The 17,093-nt window shown below is 47.6% G+C and overlaps 5 protein-coding genes across 5 annotated transcripts; 2 read left to right on the forward strand and 3 right to left on the reverse strand.

Annotated features, from left to right (window-relative positions):
* Window positions 1-452: 452 nt before the first annotated feature.
* On the forward strand, window positions 453-3,010 carry F9C07_2162632 (cytochrome protein). Its single transcript, XM_071509305.1, has 2 exons — window positions 453-2,104; window positions 2,156-3,010. The coding sequence occupies exons 1-2, from the start codon at window positions 679-681 to the stop codon at window positions 2,368-2,370; spliced, it is 1,641 nt and encodes a 546-aa protein (XP_071364348.1). The 5' UTR covers window positions 453-678; the 3' UTR covers window positions 2,371-3,010.
* A 3,944-nt stretch (window positions 3,011-6,954) lies between these two features.
* On the forward strand, window positions 6,955-8,535 carry F9C07_1639362 (uncharacterized protein). The gene is made up of 3 exons (XM_041292754.2): window positions 6,955-7,407; window positions 7,463-8,021; window positions 8,109-8,535. Exons 1-3 carry the CDS (start codon window positions 7,225-7,227, stop codon window positions 8,381-8,383), a joined length of 1,017 nt encoding a protein of 338 aa, XP_041147458.1. The 5' UTR covers window positions 6,955-7,224; the 3' UTR covers window positions 8,384-8,535.
* A 346-nt stretch (window positions 8,536-8,881) lies between these two features.
* F9C07_2162652 (WD40-repeat-containing domain protein) lies at window positions 8,882-11,567 on the reverse strand. Its single transcript, XM_071509306.1, has 5 exons — window positions 11,183-11,567; window positions 9,863-11,118; window positions 9,301-9,804; window positions 9,101-9,233; window positions 8,882-9,035 (listed from the first exon to the last, which is right to left on the reverse strand). Exons 2-5 carry the CDS (start codon window positions 10,295-10,297, stop codon window positions 8,956-8,958), a joined length of 1,152 nt encoding a protein of 383 aa, XP_071364349.1. The 5' UTR covers window positions 10,298-11,118; window positions 11,183-11,567; the 3' UTR covers window positions 8,882-8,955.
* Window positions 11,568-11,750: 183 nt separating this feature from the next.
* F9C07_1639384 (cellobiose dehydrogenase) lies at window positions 11,751-15,093 on the reverse strand. The gene is made up of 2 exons (XM_041292765.2): window positions 12,484-15,093; window positions 11,751-12,430 (listed from the first exon to the last, which is right to left on the reverse strand). The coding sequence occupies exons 1-2, from the start codon at window positions 14,656-14,658 to the stop codon at window positions 11,948-11,950; spliced, it is 2,658 nt and encodes an 885-aa protein (XP_041147460.1). The 5' UTR covers window positions 14,659-15,093; the 3' UTR covers window positions 11,751-11,947.
* A 1,576-nt stretch (window positions 15,094-16,669) lies between these two features.
* Window positions 16,670-16,980, reverse strand: F9C07_6458 (uncharacterized protein; the record flags this gene model as incomplete). The annotated part of the gene is made up of 2 exons (XM_071511470.1): window positions 16,670-16,719; window positions 16,782-16,980. The coding sequence occupies 2 exons, from the start codon at window positions 16,978-16,980 to the stop codon at window positions 16,670-16,672; spliced, it is 249 nt and encodes an 82-aa protein (XP_071364350.1).
* Between the last annotated feature and the right edge of the window lie 113 nt (window positions 16,981-17,093).

The raw sequence follows: 17,093 nt of genomic DNA on the forward strand, positions 1-17,093 counted from the left end.
TTAGAAAATAGAATTTTATTTTAAATTTTTAGAATACAAATTAGGATACTTATCTTTAGCTAACCCAAAAGAAGGGCTAAGAGTTAGTTTAGGAATCCCTGACTTGACATTTGGTATGGCCCTTGCAAAGACTGTGCTACACAGTTTCAATAGGTGCTAGAGCTGTGTAGGCCCTGCAGGTGTGGATTGTGGATATAATAGGCTTAGCCCACGGCTACAGAATCAGATCCACATTCCCGATCAATCCCCTACGTTAGTACGTGTAGGTATTGATCTGCATGACTTGTAACCAAACTAGTCCTGTCCAAGACAGACCTAAGGCACTGTGTTCCTTCGTCGATCAGGAGGCCAACAGGGCCCTTCTGTACTTCCCCTTACATGCGTGATAGAATAGGATTATGAATCCGATCTAGCTACGTAGATCCTCAGAGAAAGCGCGAGAAGAAACAAACTTCATGTGTTTGCTTGGGCTCCACCCTCAATTGTGCTATTAGCCCTTATAGCTACCAGGTATTAGCGTCAGTTCAACCCTTACATCAGGTTCTTGAGGGTAGTGACCGAAGCTCTCCTTAGAAGCCTCCTTAATGTTGCTATAATTCGACGCCTTATTACTACGTAGTCAAATTTTGTCATCATAGTTGTTGCTGTTTTCATACGACTCGAGTCCGTACTTCCCACATGGCACGTATTCATGTGGCTCTGCTGGCCTGCATTGCGTTTTTCTACATTTTCCGTCGATTGACAGAGGGTTGCAAGTTGAGGAAGCTGCGCCAATCATCATCTTTTCGGAATCCACCTCGTGTCCAAAGCAGAGGGCCCCTGGGCATCTACAATGTCCTTGAACGACTTCGATTCCGAGGCGACATTCTAGACGGATATCTAGCCAGACAGTTTGAGACATATGGATTTACCCATGAGATTAAGGAACTAGGCCTACATGCCATCATCACGGCACAACCTGAAAATATCCGAGCCATTCTGTCAACCGACTTCGAGAGTTTTGGACCGGGTAAAATTCGAAAGCGCAGTATGGCCCCTCTACTCGGTGAGGGCCTTTTTACCGTTGACGGAGAGAAATGGAAACACGCACGAAATATGCTTCGCCCACTCTTCGTGAAAAGTAATATCACAGACATGGCACTAGTCCAGAGGCATTTGGAGAGGATCTTGGCTCATGCGATTCCTGACAACGATCCGGCTTGGTCTGGCTGGACGGAACCAGTTGATTTGAAAAGTCTCTTCGAACGCTTTACAATGGATACGGCAACTGAATCAATCTTTGGACGCAGTGTAGACTCTCAACTGTGGGCCCAGGCCTCATTCCCCATGGATGAAGTAGATGATTCTGCTGCCAGCATGACCCAAAATTTCGCCAGGGCATTTGATGTCAGCCTAGTGGGAGTAGTGGTCCGCATGATTACCGGGCGACTCTCCTTCCTTTTCAAAAGACGCAAATTCCGCAGCGCATTCAGCTTTGTCCAGCAATATGTGTCACTCCAGGTCCACCGTCTGCTCAAAGATGACCTGCTGCAACGAGAGGGGACGAAAAAGCCCTTTCTTGCTGTTCTTATGGAGGCTGAGACTCTCAATGAAACACAATTGCACGAATACTCGACCAACCTCCTCATTGCTAGCCGTAATACTACGGCCGCTCTCCTTAGCTTCACATTTGCACTGCTTTCCTTGCACCCTGACATACTCGAGAAGCTCCGGTCGGCCATCCTGTCGACATTCCCGGTCGATGGCCATCCAGCTAGAACTAGGGATGGGTTTAGTTCTTCTACGATAACGGCAGAAAAGCTCCTCCAGTGCGAATACCTACAATGGGTTTTGCGCGAGGTTCTTCGACTCTTTCCTCCCATTCCAATAACAGGGGTCGAAGCGAAGAAACACACTGCACTGCCTTTGGGCGGTGGTGAAGACGGCGAAGCTCCCATCCTTATTCCAAAAGACCAACTCGTAATCTTCTTCCCGTATTTCATGCACCGTCGCCGTGACATATGGGGTGACGACGCCGAATCCTTTCGCCCCGAGCGATGGGCTAAGTCTCCTCCTTCCTGGGCATACGTTCCCTTCAGTGGTGGTCCGCGGACATGTCTTGGCAGTAAGTTCTTCTTGTTTGCTCCCCTACAGGCTAGTCCTAACATCGCCACAGAGCAATATGCCTTAATCCATGCTTCCTATGTTGTCACCCGTCTACTGCAAAGCTTCAGTCGTATCAGACCGGCTCACCCAACAAACAACTGGTTATCGGCCGAGACAGAGTCCGAACGTTCGAGACTGAAGGTGCGCTCTATAAGGAAATCTGGGTTTATCTCTCTTTCCGTACGGAATTTTCAAGTTCAATTCTGGAAGGACGAGTCCTCTTGAGCTTCAAATATTCGCGCAACGCTACCGATATCCCGATTCTAAAGTTCTATCCCCATTCCCAGAGATACATCCTGCCCTAGGACGTTTATGTCTAAATATGGAGTATATCTTCGAGTGATATTTGATATTTTCTCAGCGTTCTACGGAGCAAGTGACCTGTCAGGGCTCCCCAATTGATATGGTACTGGAGGGAAAGGCAAAAAGAGGCCAGACAGGAAAAATGGACAAAATGGAGCATGAAATTAACAGATGATGTTTGTGAATTAGGTCGTGTGACGTTCTTTGTTCAGATCACATTGGACATTGGAGATCCGATCGGTCGTAATGATATAGAGCAGCAATACTGATGTGTCGTTCGGGAAATGGAGGTATCCGATGCTTTGGACCACAAGAATTATGCCTATATTTAGCATAGCATAATGCCCTTCGCTCTACTTCCGGGGAGATCTGCACGGCACTGAAGAATCTGGCCTCCATATATATTCATGGGTCTTACCAGTGATTTCTTTGTGGCACTTTTGAAACCTCGCACAGTAAGTATTAAAAGTTTTCACTACTATTACCATCCCTTGGGTTAGCATATGTTGGTACTTTTCACCTAAAAATCTTACTCTCATAACACATCAACAAAGAAATATACATCTCTTCATCACATAGTAAATTACTAAGAGCATAGCCTTATCTATATAGAGAATGAATAAAGGTACTCTCTAGAAACATCACCCTTAGCGCGTTCCCGATATAAACAGTCCGAACCACTTGTAAAATAAATACTCTACAGGGGCTTACCTGTACGTTTATACAGCCTAAAAACAGGGGGCACAGCAATACACGTCATGCAAGCGGGATGCTAAACCAGGCTTGGAATTTCAGCGAGGCGTTGCGCAATATCGATTACTGCGAAAATTTGTAGGGGCAATAGATATGTGACATAGGCCATGAGGTGGTTGCGTACATCCAACAAGTTCTTCATTATCTGACTCGATTTTGATGGCGTCTAATCTCTATCTGAAAATAGCTTTGTGCCTAAAACATAATGGCCGCTTGAACATACCCCATCTCAACAAAGCCGAATGTGCCCGGAAAATCTACACTGGTCGATCCCAAATGCCTGAAGCACCGCGTATAGACTACTTCAAATCCAATAAAAAAGTATAGTTTTGGTCCTGCAGGTTCTATATGATTTTAGTTCCAACGTTGGCGGTGTAATTCTATGGCAATCCCTTTGCATTTCGTAAACTAGTCAGGAATGTAGATCAATCCCTTTCAACTCATTGTGGACTTGATTACGCTTTCGAATTGTCTAATTGCCATTGATAGGAAGATGAGTTCTTAATTTCGTGAACGTTATTCAATGCAATGCAAGGAGTGGATAGCAGTAAGCGGAACAGACAAGGATAGAGAATCAGTAGGGAGCACAATAGAAATTGCTTGACTTCATCAGCTTTAATTAGTCTCACGTATCACGTTCAGATAGGACTATTTTGTTCTTGCATGCTACACTCAGACTACAACCTTTGCCATTCAATTTATATAGGGTTTCGGCAATGACTGGCCCGGAAGATGTATTGCCTTGGTATCGTAAGGTACGCTGGCTACATGCCACGATGCTAATCATTATCCCGGGTCTGGGTCTCCTATCTATACCATGGGTCCCATGTAGGCGGGTTTTAATAGGCAAGGGGTCTCGCCTTTATTTCGTTTCTGCGAAGGGGGACACGGCTCTCACAGCCATCATTGAAGGGCCCGATAGTGCATATCAAAGGGACAATATCACTGCTTATAACATAGAGCGGCTGTTACAAGTAAACTGATTCGTAACTCCCGGATATACTGCGCTGATCGACGTCACTCCTGTGGCGTTCCTAGCTGAATCTCTCTACCACGGACACATTGTGACCGCAGCTGTCTTGTTGAGGTACGACATAAAAGACAAACTCGAGGGCCGACTGGTACGCGCGAGACTTTGATTGCAATGCATGCTTCTATAATCGTACGCTACGAAACGTTGGTGTCAATCCTGTGTTCATGCAGAAATCGACGATAATAGCTTCACAGTCTTGATAAGTTTCGAAAGGGACCTGATGGTGACGCGACATCCGGTCAGCTCGGTGGCTCAGCTGTTGGGAAATGTTGGAGGTGATGGACAACATTTGGAGGACGAGATCCTCTGAGAGAATTATGTATTCTAATACTTGATCGGGAGATCAGTGAGGTCGCAGCATCATAGGTAGGTGACACGAGAGGTCTTACATTTGCTATGGTCGCCAGTTGGTGGTCGTGGGGCAACTGAGGTCATACGACAACGATCCAATACTCTTAGTAGTAGGTCACAGAGTATGCACTTTCTATCTTACTACCCGGATCATCCACCTTCAAACCTATACCCCGCGCCTTATTCTCCTGTCCTTGTGACAGGCTCGGACTTGAAACCACAAGCCTTCGCCCGTACTCATCCTAATTCCCTTGGTCAACCTCTAATGCAGCCTTTAGACCTTGCTGGCCGTACGTCTGGCAATATCAGACCGTGACCATGTGTAGTTTTCTCTAATTTCTTCTAAGCGAGGCGTGAAGTGAAGTTATGGAACTTATTATATATGTGTGGTACCAATCAGTATCTCCATATTCACTCTATGTTATTCGTACTAATTATATCTGTCTACTTTCTGTCTTCAATGCGCTGGCCATTTGGCATGAATATATATGAAAACGGTGCAGCTAAGTGGGAGCTCTGGCTTTTCCATAACCATAACATTCAGTTCCTGCACACCACGCTCAGTGGCGACGAAGTCGGCTTACGACCGATTAAATTTCTCCTCAGTCAACAATCCATTATAGACCTATAGAGGAGACTGCGGTCCAATATTTTGTCCTGCTGGAAACGCTAGGTTCCACTATAGATGGGGTACCATAGTTGGTTGGCACTAAACTTACTTATGGCCTATCACAGGCTCTGCAGCTATACCACGTTGTCTGTAGGAAGCTCAGCAAAGCTCAGCGCTGCAGGTTGCTCATTCTGTGGTGGGAAATCGGATATAACCGGTCTATATCCGCTACTCAGGTAGAGAGACTGCCGCTGCGGACTAGTTTCAATATCATTAGGGGTTGATGAAACCTGGTCTTGATGATTACGGACTGCGGCGTTACGCTGTTTTACAGTATAATTAGGGAATTGTCGAAAATTAAAGAGAGTTTACTTACAGTTTCTGGTATCTGAAATTTATAATATCTCTAAGAGGGGGCCGTGCACCCGTCCTACCGCCTACCATTTTACTATAGTAAGTGCGACTGAGGCAAACGCGCACGCGTAGTTGAATAGGATTACATAGATATTTTAAAGCCTTTTGTCTCTACAACATGCCTAAACACAGGGGTTGCAAGGAGTTGACCCCCCAGATGTGAGCTCGTCTATATGAGCTTCATTCTATTGGCTGGGGGGCACGCAGAATTCATAGAAAGCACCCCGAAATCCCTATTCCTACTACTTAAAAATGACCGGATACCAATGTTGTCTTTATAAGGTCATTTTTACTGCAATCCCTCGTTTACAGCTACAGTCGTTTACATGGAATATTGCTTATAATGGTACCAAATCTTAGTACACCATGCAACGTTATATTGACGATCCCTCTAGGCAATGAATGTCAATTTTACCAGAATGAGTCAGGTCAAGTACCCGTCGGTTCCTCACGTCACATATTCCTTTCGAATTGCTTGCCTCGATACGATAACGAGATCACGTATTCGGATGCCGTTTTGGTACTACACTGTTATTTGCAGCCTAATCTTACACAAATGATAAGGCTAGTAACTTGTCATCATTGTTTATGTGGACTTACCCTATTTCACCATCTCTTAGTCATACGGTGAATGGAATAGAGTCTAACTTAGTTTCTGAGGGCTAGATTTAGAAGATGCTAGGGTCACGGATGGATCACGGTATAATCAAATCGCTCAGTTAGGCTTCGACATATTCAAGAAGTTTTCCTTCCTGTCTGATATTCTACCTCGATGAGCATCTTCTGGACTTGAGATATATACAGATCAGTAAGCATGTGTCTAAGATGACCCTGAGAAGTGTCTGAGACTTGTCTTGGTATATGGTTCAAATCCACATCCGGCGTTTTATCACTACCTGCTAGAGAATTTGCTGTAACCCAGCATGTGGCCGAATGCATCTCCAATCCCATGTTAATCTCCACAAGCCCGGTCTGTCATTGTTATTTCACCAATAGTCTATATAGGATATTGCAGGTACCAAATATGAGGATGAAGGCTGAAAAACTTGTGCGATGTACGACTCTGCTCAATGAGTAGTGTATAAGGTATGAGGTCTTGGCCTCAAACGCAGAGGATGGATACACAAGTCGCATTGGATAGCTTAGGGTGTTAGTTTGCCGATCACGTTTATCTTTCTAACCTTTTCAGACAAGCTTCGAGTAGTTAGATAAAGAAACCGAAACCAAAGAATAAGCAAGTAAGATTAGATTGTACGAGGGTAGATAGCTTCCCGTGACCTAAAGCTACTACTTGATACCCCGTAAGCACGGAAGGGCGTTTGCCATTGGTTCTGTGTGGAAATGAGATGGAGCTAAGAGGTAGAGGGGCTTAACTATTCTGGTATAGTTCTCAGTTCGATCGAACGCAACGGTTATCCTTGATCGACACCTACTAGTCCTTTGTTGTAACGGATGCATCATGCATGTAATGAGATGAGATTTGACCTACAATAATAGTTCCTCTCCTACACTGAGCCTTCAAGGCCAAAGTCATCTCTACACATATAAAATGCATCTGTTCTTATATGCACTTCTTTGAGCTTATTAACCTCACCTTCCACTCATTAACAACACAATGGCCTCTTTCCCAGACCTAGACACCCCAATCCCACCAGACCACCGCACAACTTCCGGCCTCCTAGCAGAATATTACACCTTAACGGTAATCGCCCTGGCTCTCGTTCTCCTACGAGCATGGGTATGCCTCCGCCTAACCAGAAACTGGGGCTGGGACGACACATGCATCGTAATCGCCTGGGTATACATCTCCTCACCCAACTCAATACGAAAACTACTAAGGTCAAGACACCTAGATCGCCCTCCTAGCCGGCCTCATAACAATCCAACTCGGAGCCAACCTCGGCCTCGGCCGCCACGCCATCTACCTCCCGGACCCAGAGCACACGGTCCTCCAAATCCTAAAGGTCAACACAATCTACCAAATATTCAACGTCATCTGCGCCCTGGTAACCAAATACTCAATCAGCTTCTACATCCTCCGAATCCGAAACAGCCGTGCTGTGCGCTGGATACTAGCCTGGCTCATGTTATTCATGACACTAACTACTATCGGTGCCGTCGTCATTCTCGCTGTCTCCTGTATCCCGCTAGAGAAACAGTGGAATAAGGATGTCCCCGGTACTTGTCTACCCCCGAAGACTGTGTACAGCGTTGCGTATGTTCAGTCCGCGTTCACGATCGTTATCGATCTTTGCTTGACCTCGGCTCCGGTTATCATCCTCTGGGATGTGAAGATTAAACGCGGTCGCAAGACGCTGATATGTGGGCTTATGAGTCTCGGTCTTGTTGCTACTGTTTCGAATGCTTTGAGGAATTGTTATCAGGGTGGATTGACCGCGCCGGATATGCCTTGTATGTTTCCTTCCTCTCTTCTCCTTTTTACTCTGCTATCAGTCAGTGCATGAGAACCTCCAATCACTAACATGATGAATTAAATAGATGCCATAACAAACGTAGCCATCGTTTCAATCCTCGAAGTCGGAACCGGGGTTATTGCCGCTTGTATCCCGGCCTGCGTTCCGGCTTTCCGGTGTAGACAGAAAGCCGAGCCAGTGGCGAATAGTTATCGGGACAAGAAGATTTCTGTTATTAGGGGAGGTCGGTGGGATGAGGGTTCTGGCAATTGGTCGTTGGGGAATGCTATGTCTGATTCTATTGCGTTGTGTGGAGTTAAGTCGCCGGGTAGGGTTGTTACCAAGGTGACGGCTTGTTAGGGTTGGGTTGATTAATTGGTATGTTGGGATGTTTGGGTTTAAGATATGCTGTCAGGGTATTGGGCGATATTGTGTGGAAGATGGGTGTTGAGAGTGTGGTAATGTATAATTACGGAATAGGACTTGTTGTAACATGGTTCTTGGTGACTGTGGTCAGCTTAGGTGAGTTAAACTCACGGCATGTTGCGACTGTCACTACTTCCTTCTATTGCTTATCTAGGTCGGTCACCTTAGAGCTAGCCTTATCGATGGATAGTAGCTGTAAAACATGACTGAGATCTAAGTAAGCGGCGATGGAGCCGGTGCCGGTGTCGATGTTAACTTACTACTATAACTTACTAATCAGATCTGAAGAGTGTATTTTGTTAATCGACAATAGTACTTGTCAGTTACGTATTCTGAAATATCCACAGAGAAGGGGTATGAAATACGGTTGACGCAGGATTGTCTGTAGTAACACAAATCCACTCTTTAAGAGCACCACTAGAATATACAGCATTATTGGCTTATCCTATGTAGACTATGGTCACCAGACAAATTAGAACAACATCCACCTAGCATACGACACGAACTTACCGCCATAATTGAAGAACGCGATCGCCGCCTCCAGTCGCTACAATCTTATCTGTAGGACTCCATGCAATACCGAGTACTAAAAGCGAAGGCCACGAAGTCAGTATACAGGCAACAGGACTCTCTGATAGAAGGAGTAAATACCCGAGTTTCCATGAGCTCCAAGCCGCATCTCAGCAACACCTGTACTAATGTCCCATAGATACACAGTCATATCCTTGGAGCCGCTCAGGAGCCAGCTGCCTGTGGGATCTGGGGAGACAGTCAAAACCATATCCTGAATTCCGGGCTAATTAGTTGTGCCTCGAAGAGCTAATGACTTGGATAGAAAGTTGCATGCGAACCTGGTGAGCTTTGTATATCAATGTACAGTCGTTAGGAGTTATATCTTCGTTGACGAAGGCTTTCAAGGAATCAATATTCCATAGCTTTGCTGTTCCATCCATGCCCCCGGAGATAATACTTCGGCAATCTGGAGTGAATGAAAGAGCCATGACGTTCTCATCGTGAGCTTGAAACTCCAATACTTTCTCTATTATCGTCCCACTTGCGCTAGCAGTACCAGGACCTAGTGAAGCAGCACGCCAGATGTAGATCATCCCATCGTCGCATCCGGCAGCAATATAACCTGAGTCGGGAGACACTGCGACTATATATACATCGTCAGCTGTGTGGAGCGTCCCGAGCTGCCGAATACCAGATGCTGCATCCAGATCCCAAGCCTTGACAGTCTTATTTCTCTCGGAAAACGCAATTAGATGGCCATTAGCCGAAAGATCTAGAGTGAAGAACCCAGTTTCACTACCACAAGGGATTCGTCGAAGAAGGCTTCCCATATAGTTCCAAACCTGTGACAAGACATATATTAGTAACGGGTATATTCTTGTACGATATGAGCAAACGCACGCGTATATTGCCATCGCAATGTGCGGTCAGCAGAAGATAGTTATCAGGCAAAAACCTCACTCTTACACAGAGACAGTCGTGACTATATCCCTCATCTTGTAGACGAGCCACCTGAGTTCCGGTTGAAACCTCGACTATTTGTACCGCGCCATCTGCGCATCCAACAGCAATATATTTGCCATCGTTACTGAACTGGACACAGTTGACAATGCTATCGTGCGTCACGCTATGAAGCAGGTCTATCTCCCAGTTCTTGTCTATGTCAGGGTTGATCACAGCAGACCATCGGTCACCAGCCTTTTTCCGCTCCGGCGGCAGCTCGTCCCAATTTCTCATCACCTCGTCAAGGTTAACTCCTAACCCTGATGGATAGGAGAGGTATGGGCCGGGAGATGTCACGGGCGAGCTCCTCGAAATCGAGGGTGGAGTAAGCATTTTCGAAGCAGAGCAGAATTTTCTTTTAGCTCATGAAGAAAATTCCAGTCCTTTCAACTAATCATGGGTTTGGCCATTGGCGAGTATATGAAGTGCGAGCGAACCTATACACATCCATACCCCAATTGGCGTGGGGGACCGGTCAAGTTAGGCAGCACTTTCCACTGAAAATCCCTGTGGATATCCACATTTCCAGATCGACACAAACAACCTCTTAGATGCCGCAACTCGCTCGGAATCAGTGCAAAGCTAAGAAATAAGCTCAGTATATGGTTGCCTACACGGGTGGCAAGTTAATTCAACATTAATGCACTTTAATATCGCCGTTGAACAGACACGGGATAGGAAGAGCTTCTTTCAAACAGAACAGAAGCAGCCCGCTTCGGCCCACCCCTGAACAATATAATCTGGTCCCCGGAGATCTCCGTTTCATCAGCAGCCGAGCATTAAGAGAATGGAACCGTCAGTGGAACCCTGCCATCATTGGGGATTTTAGCTGTCGGGTCAACTCCGACTTTATACTCCTTTACACCACAGCGCCGGGACCCGAGGAACCCGTCGACCCTCGAAACCCAAGCGGTCCATTGCTCCCGTCTCTACTGGACGCGAAGGATATTCTAATAGAAAATCACTGGACATGCCGATGGAGAATTTTCTTATAAATCTCTCTGTCAATTGACGCTCGACTTGATCCTTGGACGCCGATTGTGACTCTCAGGGCGTTGAAGATCTGAATAAAATGGCTTCAAAGACCATTTGTTTAGAAATTTGTCGTTCAGCAAGGGCAAAGGAACCGAAGCGCGATACAATCTTGTCTGTTTGTGAGTCTGGATGCGACAAATGGATGACAGCGGAGAATCTTGGGTGGGGCTAATATGACAGAAGCATTCCGTTGAATGATTGGAATTTGGCAAGCTGAAGAAGATGGTAGGATACAGTCTAGCCCAGGTAAGCGGTGAAATGAGGATATCCCGTGGTGAACTTGTGGAGCAATGGCAACTGTGAATTTTATAAAACCGATGCCAACTACGTGATTAACGACAACCGAAGATTCATGGCTAACAGAATAGGCAACCCTTACGGGTGCTAGGATGAATCAAAGGCGTGAGGTTATGGCAAGACAACAGAGAACTAGAGCTTGCCCAAACCTGATTATGGAGAGATGGTCTATGATTACTGCGTTGAATCAAGTCGGTGCGCCTTGTATCTACTACACAGAAGTATTAAATATACTATCATTATATAATATCTGCTAAGCTATATTAGATACCGCTGTTCTCATCTATTATATCACTATTCTAGTTGTATAAGAAATTGACTCCCCGATTGTAGCCGGTCCTATTGCTAATCTTTCATCCAGAACAGAAACGAACACTATGCTGATCTTCGGTGAAGGTATCCTGTATCTACTATATTGACCGGCTTTTGGAAAGATGCAAGGTATGTGATTGAGTGCAGTGATCAGTGTAACATACACTCTAACTTTATGTTTCCTGTGTTGGTTCTACGTAGAAGAACATGGTACACATTTAGATGAAAGACTTCATTGGAAAACTCTATACCGACAATATCTATAAGAAGAAAACCAAACCCAGTCATTGCGGAGTCAATGCAGATATACATGACCCTAATGACACTGCCGCTCATCGTCTAGGCGAAGGTAGGCAGAACAGTGATGGTGGTAGTGCTCGTGACCACAACCTGCTTGGTGACTGTCACTACGGTGACGGAGGCAGCATCCACGGAGGAGATAGTGCCAGCAGCCGCAGCAGAAGTGGAGCTGAGGACGGCCCTGGTGGTGCTACCGGCGGTAGCGTGGGTGGGGGCAGCGGTTTCAGCGGGGGTGACGGTGGTGGTGAAGGTCTCGTCACAGTCGCTGGTGGACTCGGGGGCCGCGGAGGAGGCAGCGGGGGTAGTGGACACGCTGGCGACGGCGCTGGTAACGGCGTTGCTGCTAGCGGCGCTGCTGGGGTAGGCAGTTTTCTGGGCGGGGGCCGACACCGACGCGCTGGAAGCAGGGATGGAGTCGCCAGCGGCGATGATCTTGGCGGCGGCAGCTTCGGCGGCAATCATGACGATGGCCTGAGTGTTGCCGGTAGGCAGGTCGGGGTGGATACTGGCGTCGACGACGTACTAATTTTACGTTAGTGAAGGCCTAGGGTTAGATATAGGAGTGGAAAGCTTACCAAGTTCTCAGTACCGTAGACCTTGGCGTTAGTATCGACGACAGAGGAACCGCCGGTGCGGCCATCATCAGTGCCCATCTTGGTGGTTCCGACGAAATGGTCCCCGCTGGTCATCTTGGCGATGATATCGGCGGCAGAGCTGAAGCCGGGGACGGTGAACCCGGCAGTCGAGTTCGTCATGTCGTTCAGCAGGCCCTGGAGGAACTGGGTGACGGCTTCCTTGTCCGCATCGGTCTGCAACCAGGGTTCAGTCTCCATGACGGTGGCTCCGGAGGATCCGATTCCAAGAACACCAGAGGAGGTTGCTCCGTGGGTCAAGTACAGCTTCATAGTGATGACACCATCGCTGGCAACACTGCAAGATCCCTGGTAGAAGCGGGTCTTGCCGTCACTGCCTTCATTGGAGGTCCAGAACTGCAGGCGATGGCCACCCTCGGACAACACACCAGAGCCTTTTGAGTAGAGCTGCTGGACGGCAGCAGCCGGGCCGGAGAGGACGCTGGAGGTGTTGAAAGCAGTGAAGTTGCTCTTGGTGTGGACGCTGATAGTGAACATGGGGTGATCCTTCAGGTTCTCACCGACGGGCAGGTTGATCCACTCTTCCTGGGCAGGGACGGTAATGCCAGTGGAGCCGCTCTTCACATTCTCAATCTGCTTAGCAGGTCCGATACCAGAGTTGAACAAGACACGAGGGGTAGACATGGAACCAGCAGCCAGGACAACCTTGCCACCAGCACGGATGTTGATGATCTCGATGGCACCAGATTCAGTCTCGACCTCGACACCGGTGATGCGACCACCGCGACGTACCAGACGGCGGACCTTGGTCTGAAGGCGGAGGGAGAAGTTATCGAGCTCCTGAGCTAGGGGAAGGTAAGAACGAACGGGGCCAGCACGAATGCCGTTAGCAACGGACCAGGATGGGTAACCATAAGCCTGGTGCTTCTCATTCGGCTGCTCATGTTGGTTGACCGACTTCCAGCCGAGGCCCTTGAAGAAGCCTCCGAGGACATCGTACATGCCATAGTCATAGCGCTTGCCATCAGCGGATGGGAGAATGCTACCAGGGTTGCGCTCATACAGACGGGAAGCGGCTTCCTTGACATCGTCCCACTTCCAGCCGACAGGCCACTTGTCGTTGAAATCGGCCTCTTGGGGGTAGATGAAGGCAAGAGCGTTGACAATAGTGCCACCACCGAGAACACAACCCGCCATACCAGCAGTGTCATCGCAAAGATAGTCATCGAGGAGACCAAGCTTAGAGAGGGAGCTACCGAGGGCAGGAACATCGTGGGGAGTCAGGGAGTTGTTCCACGAAAGAGCGTTCTTGTTACCCATCTGCACGGTAGGAGCAACACCACGTTCAAGCAGCAAGACCTTCTTCTTGGTCTCGGCCAACCGCTCGGCAGTGATGATACCAGCCGGACCACCTCCCACAACGATGTAGTCATAAGTCGAGTTCAAGACGGTTGGGGCGGCGCTAGCTGAGGGGGTGCTGCTAGGGCTAGCGGAGGCGGAGGCGGAAGGGGTAGTGGTGGAAGACGCCTTGGCTTTGGAGGCCCATGTAGAGTACTTGGCGGACTTGGCGTCAGAGAGGACCATCTGGAAGCTACCGAATCCGGCAGCGTGGTAGTTCAGAGTGGCATCGGAAGAAGCGGGGGACTTGGGGCTAGTCTTGCTAAGAGCCCAGCCAAAGAAGTAGCTGTCCATATCTTTACCGAAGGTGGTGGGCGTTCCAACGACACAGCCGCGGCACAGGAAGGTATAGGTAAGGTGAGTACTGTTGATGGAAGTCCCATCAGGGATCTCTTCGAGGCTGGCATCTCCGCTATAGACGTCAGGGTTGGTGTAGGACTGAGCTTCACGCAGACTCGAGACGACAGAGTCGCCGTTGGGCCAGGCTCCGATCAAAAGGGCCTTGGTCATCGAGCTTGAAAGACTGACACCACCCCATCCGTTGGAGGATTCAAGAGGCACAGCCAGCTGACCGATGAAGTCTGAATCAACCGTTTCAGGGAGGGCCAAGCCGAAGCAAAAGCCGGTCGTTTCATCGCACCATCTTTGGAAGTCGATACCAGTCGTCGAATCACTGTAGGCGGAAGAGTTGTAGTTCATGGCCGCAGCGCCGAGCGCCGAGCTCATGGCCACGAGGCCTCCGAAGAGAGAGGAACGCATTGTCTCTTAAATTTACCAGAAATACAGAAAGAAATGAAAGGTAGGTTACGAATAAGAAAGAATGATAGTATAACGACAATAATGAAGGGAACGGGACAAGCTGGCCCAGCAGCAGCCCAGAAAAAAAGAGTGACGGCGGTATGGCCGAAAAGAATGACAGGAAAGAAAATGGCGGTTGAGTAGGAGAAGCAAGCTGAGCAGCCACTGGGGCAGTTGCTGGCATTCATATAAAATCAAGATAGCCCACTGATTTCACGGCACGGCCCCAATCATGCCAGGCAACCCAAAAAAGCTACGATATTGAAGGAGGGTTGGGAGAATGAACTAATGCACTGGGCAAATTGAAATTGTGGGAACTGTCTGAGCCAAACCAGCGTGAAGTATCCATGTTCACGGAATCCATGCCTGTTTCTTCCATATCGAAGAATTGCCGTTGGCCCATTGCAAGTTAAGCAATTTGGGGCGGGACCACAAGTGGCCCAAGTGCAACGGTGTGGACATGCCAAGCAGAGCTAATGAAGACATCGGTTTCACCGATAGACAGCGGCCGTTTGAGTTGTATTATGCCCTATAGCGCTTTAATCGCCGAGCCCCATCTAGACGAAACATCATCCTCAATAGTTCTTACTGCTGTGGATTGATCACTAAACCACCCGACTTCATTGGTCTCCGTATCCCGGGAACGTGAACCGGACCAAATGAAAAGAGATTACCCCAGGGGACAATCACCCGGAATTTTACCGAATTCTTAATTCACCGGTAAACCTTGGAAGGCCAAATAGCGTTCTGACAGGCACTATCTTTGCGAATCGAGGCCGGAGAGCGAGGGTACTTTTGGGACCCTGGTCAATGGGAACAACACAGGTCGCACTCAGGTTAATCGGAGTAGTTCGGTAGATTGAGGGCGCCAAGATGCCGAGACCGATAAATATAGGCGAGTCATACCGGTAATTGAACATCGTGAGAATTCCATAGCCGATGAGTTGCTCCGTACGGAATAAACAGATCGATCTGTGACTGCGAGAGTATCAGGAGAATGAGAGGATTCAAAGGAGGTGTACTCGGTCCGCTCCGAGTGGGGCCCATGATTCATGCACCGTTGTTAGGGTCTAGGGCAAGGGTTCGGCGGGTCAGCTCTGGCCCTCTGGGACAATGAATCTTTTCGACAAGGTCTTGAGAAGAGAAGTAGAAGGAGAATCGAGTATGGGGTATGTAGGATAGAAAAATAGGTACAATCGAATTACAAAATAGTTACTATACAATAAAAGCATCAACATTGGCTCGCATCTGTTACGTGACTCACACTCCAATATATGTACCATAACGCAGCAAATATATACCAGAGCAATTCGTTTCAAATTACCAAGCCAGCCCCGCCACTTTCCACAGGGCGATCACACTTAAAGTTGACATTTCACAAGTAGCGGAGCAATAGAATGTATATTAGTTTGGCTCGTAAAAATGTCCTTTCCTAGCTTTATCAGCGGTAAATTGACGTGCTATCTAGCATACCGTCCCTCCTACCCAAGTCACAAAAGAAGAACGACTACATTGTTCTTCTTCAGGATGAAGATAGACTGGCACAACCAATCTATCCTAGAGGTCCACAGCACTTCGTTTTTCCTTATAACTAACTCAATACTAGGCCAACCCATGTCTAGAGAATTTACCTAGGAATACTATCTACCAACTTACATGGATCTCCAACTATTTTCCGCGCATCAAATCATCCATATAATCTACCTCTCGCAGTCAAGCGAGCGCCGCATAGTCCAAGGACACGACTATAATCTTTCTTGGGTCTATTGCCGATAATTTGAGGTCTAACCGCTCACATGAAAGCATTACACATGACTTCAAGAATGGCAGATCACATTCCATGGACGCTACACCAATTTCGGGTCTTTAGTCCGATTCTACTGTATATTCTAGAAAGGCCAATGAGTTGCCCAGTCAACCTTTACAGTACTCGGAGCTACTTTTGGCTTCTCAGAGTAAATGTTTCATGACTTTAGATTGGATTTCGGCCGATATCAAGTGAATCGAAAGCCACCACAACAGCTGAACATAGTCAACAAGTATAATTCGAAGGTATTTCGCTCATCATCATACCATATTCTTACAAGAAACAATCTGTATGACAAGCAAAGTCAACCCATCATTCGCCTGCGGGCTATATGACCGCACCAAAGCTCTCACCCAGGGGACATATTCGACCGCATGATCGGAGGACTGGACTTCGAGGCGTCGATGTTCGCCTCGGAGTATACATGTCGATACGTCGATGGGGAAAGGGACCTCATTGCGATTCCAGTCTCCCATCGCGATCATCTCGCCATGACTGCATTGCAATAAACACCGACCTGATTAAAACGCTATCGGATTTTAATGAATTTTAATGAAAAACGCATTGGGGTGCAACTATACACCATCAC

Source organism: Aspergillus flavus, chromosome 5 (assembly GCF_009017415.1).
Source record: "Aspergillus flavus chromosome 5, complete sequence".
NCBI lineage: Eukaryota > Fungi > Ascomycota > Eurotiomycetes > Eurotiales > Aspergillaceae > Aspergillus > Aspergillus flavus.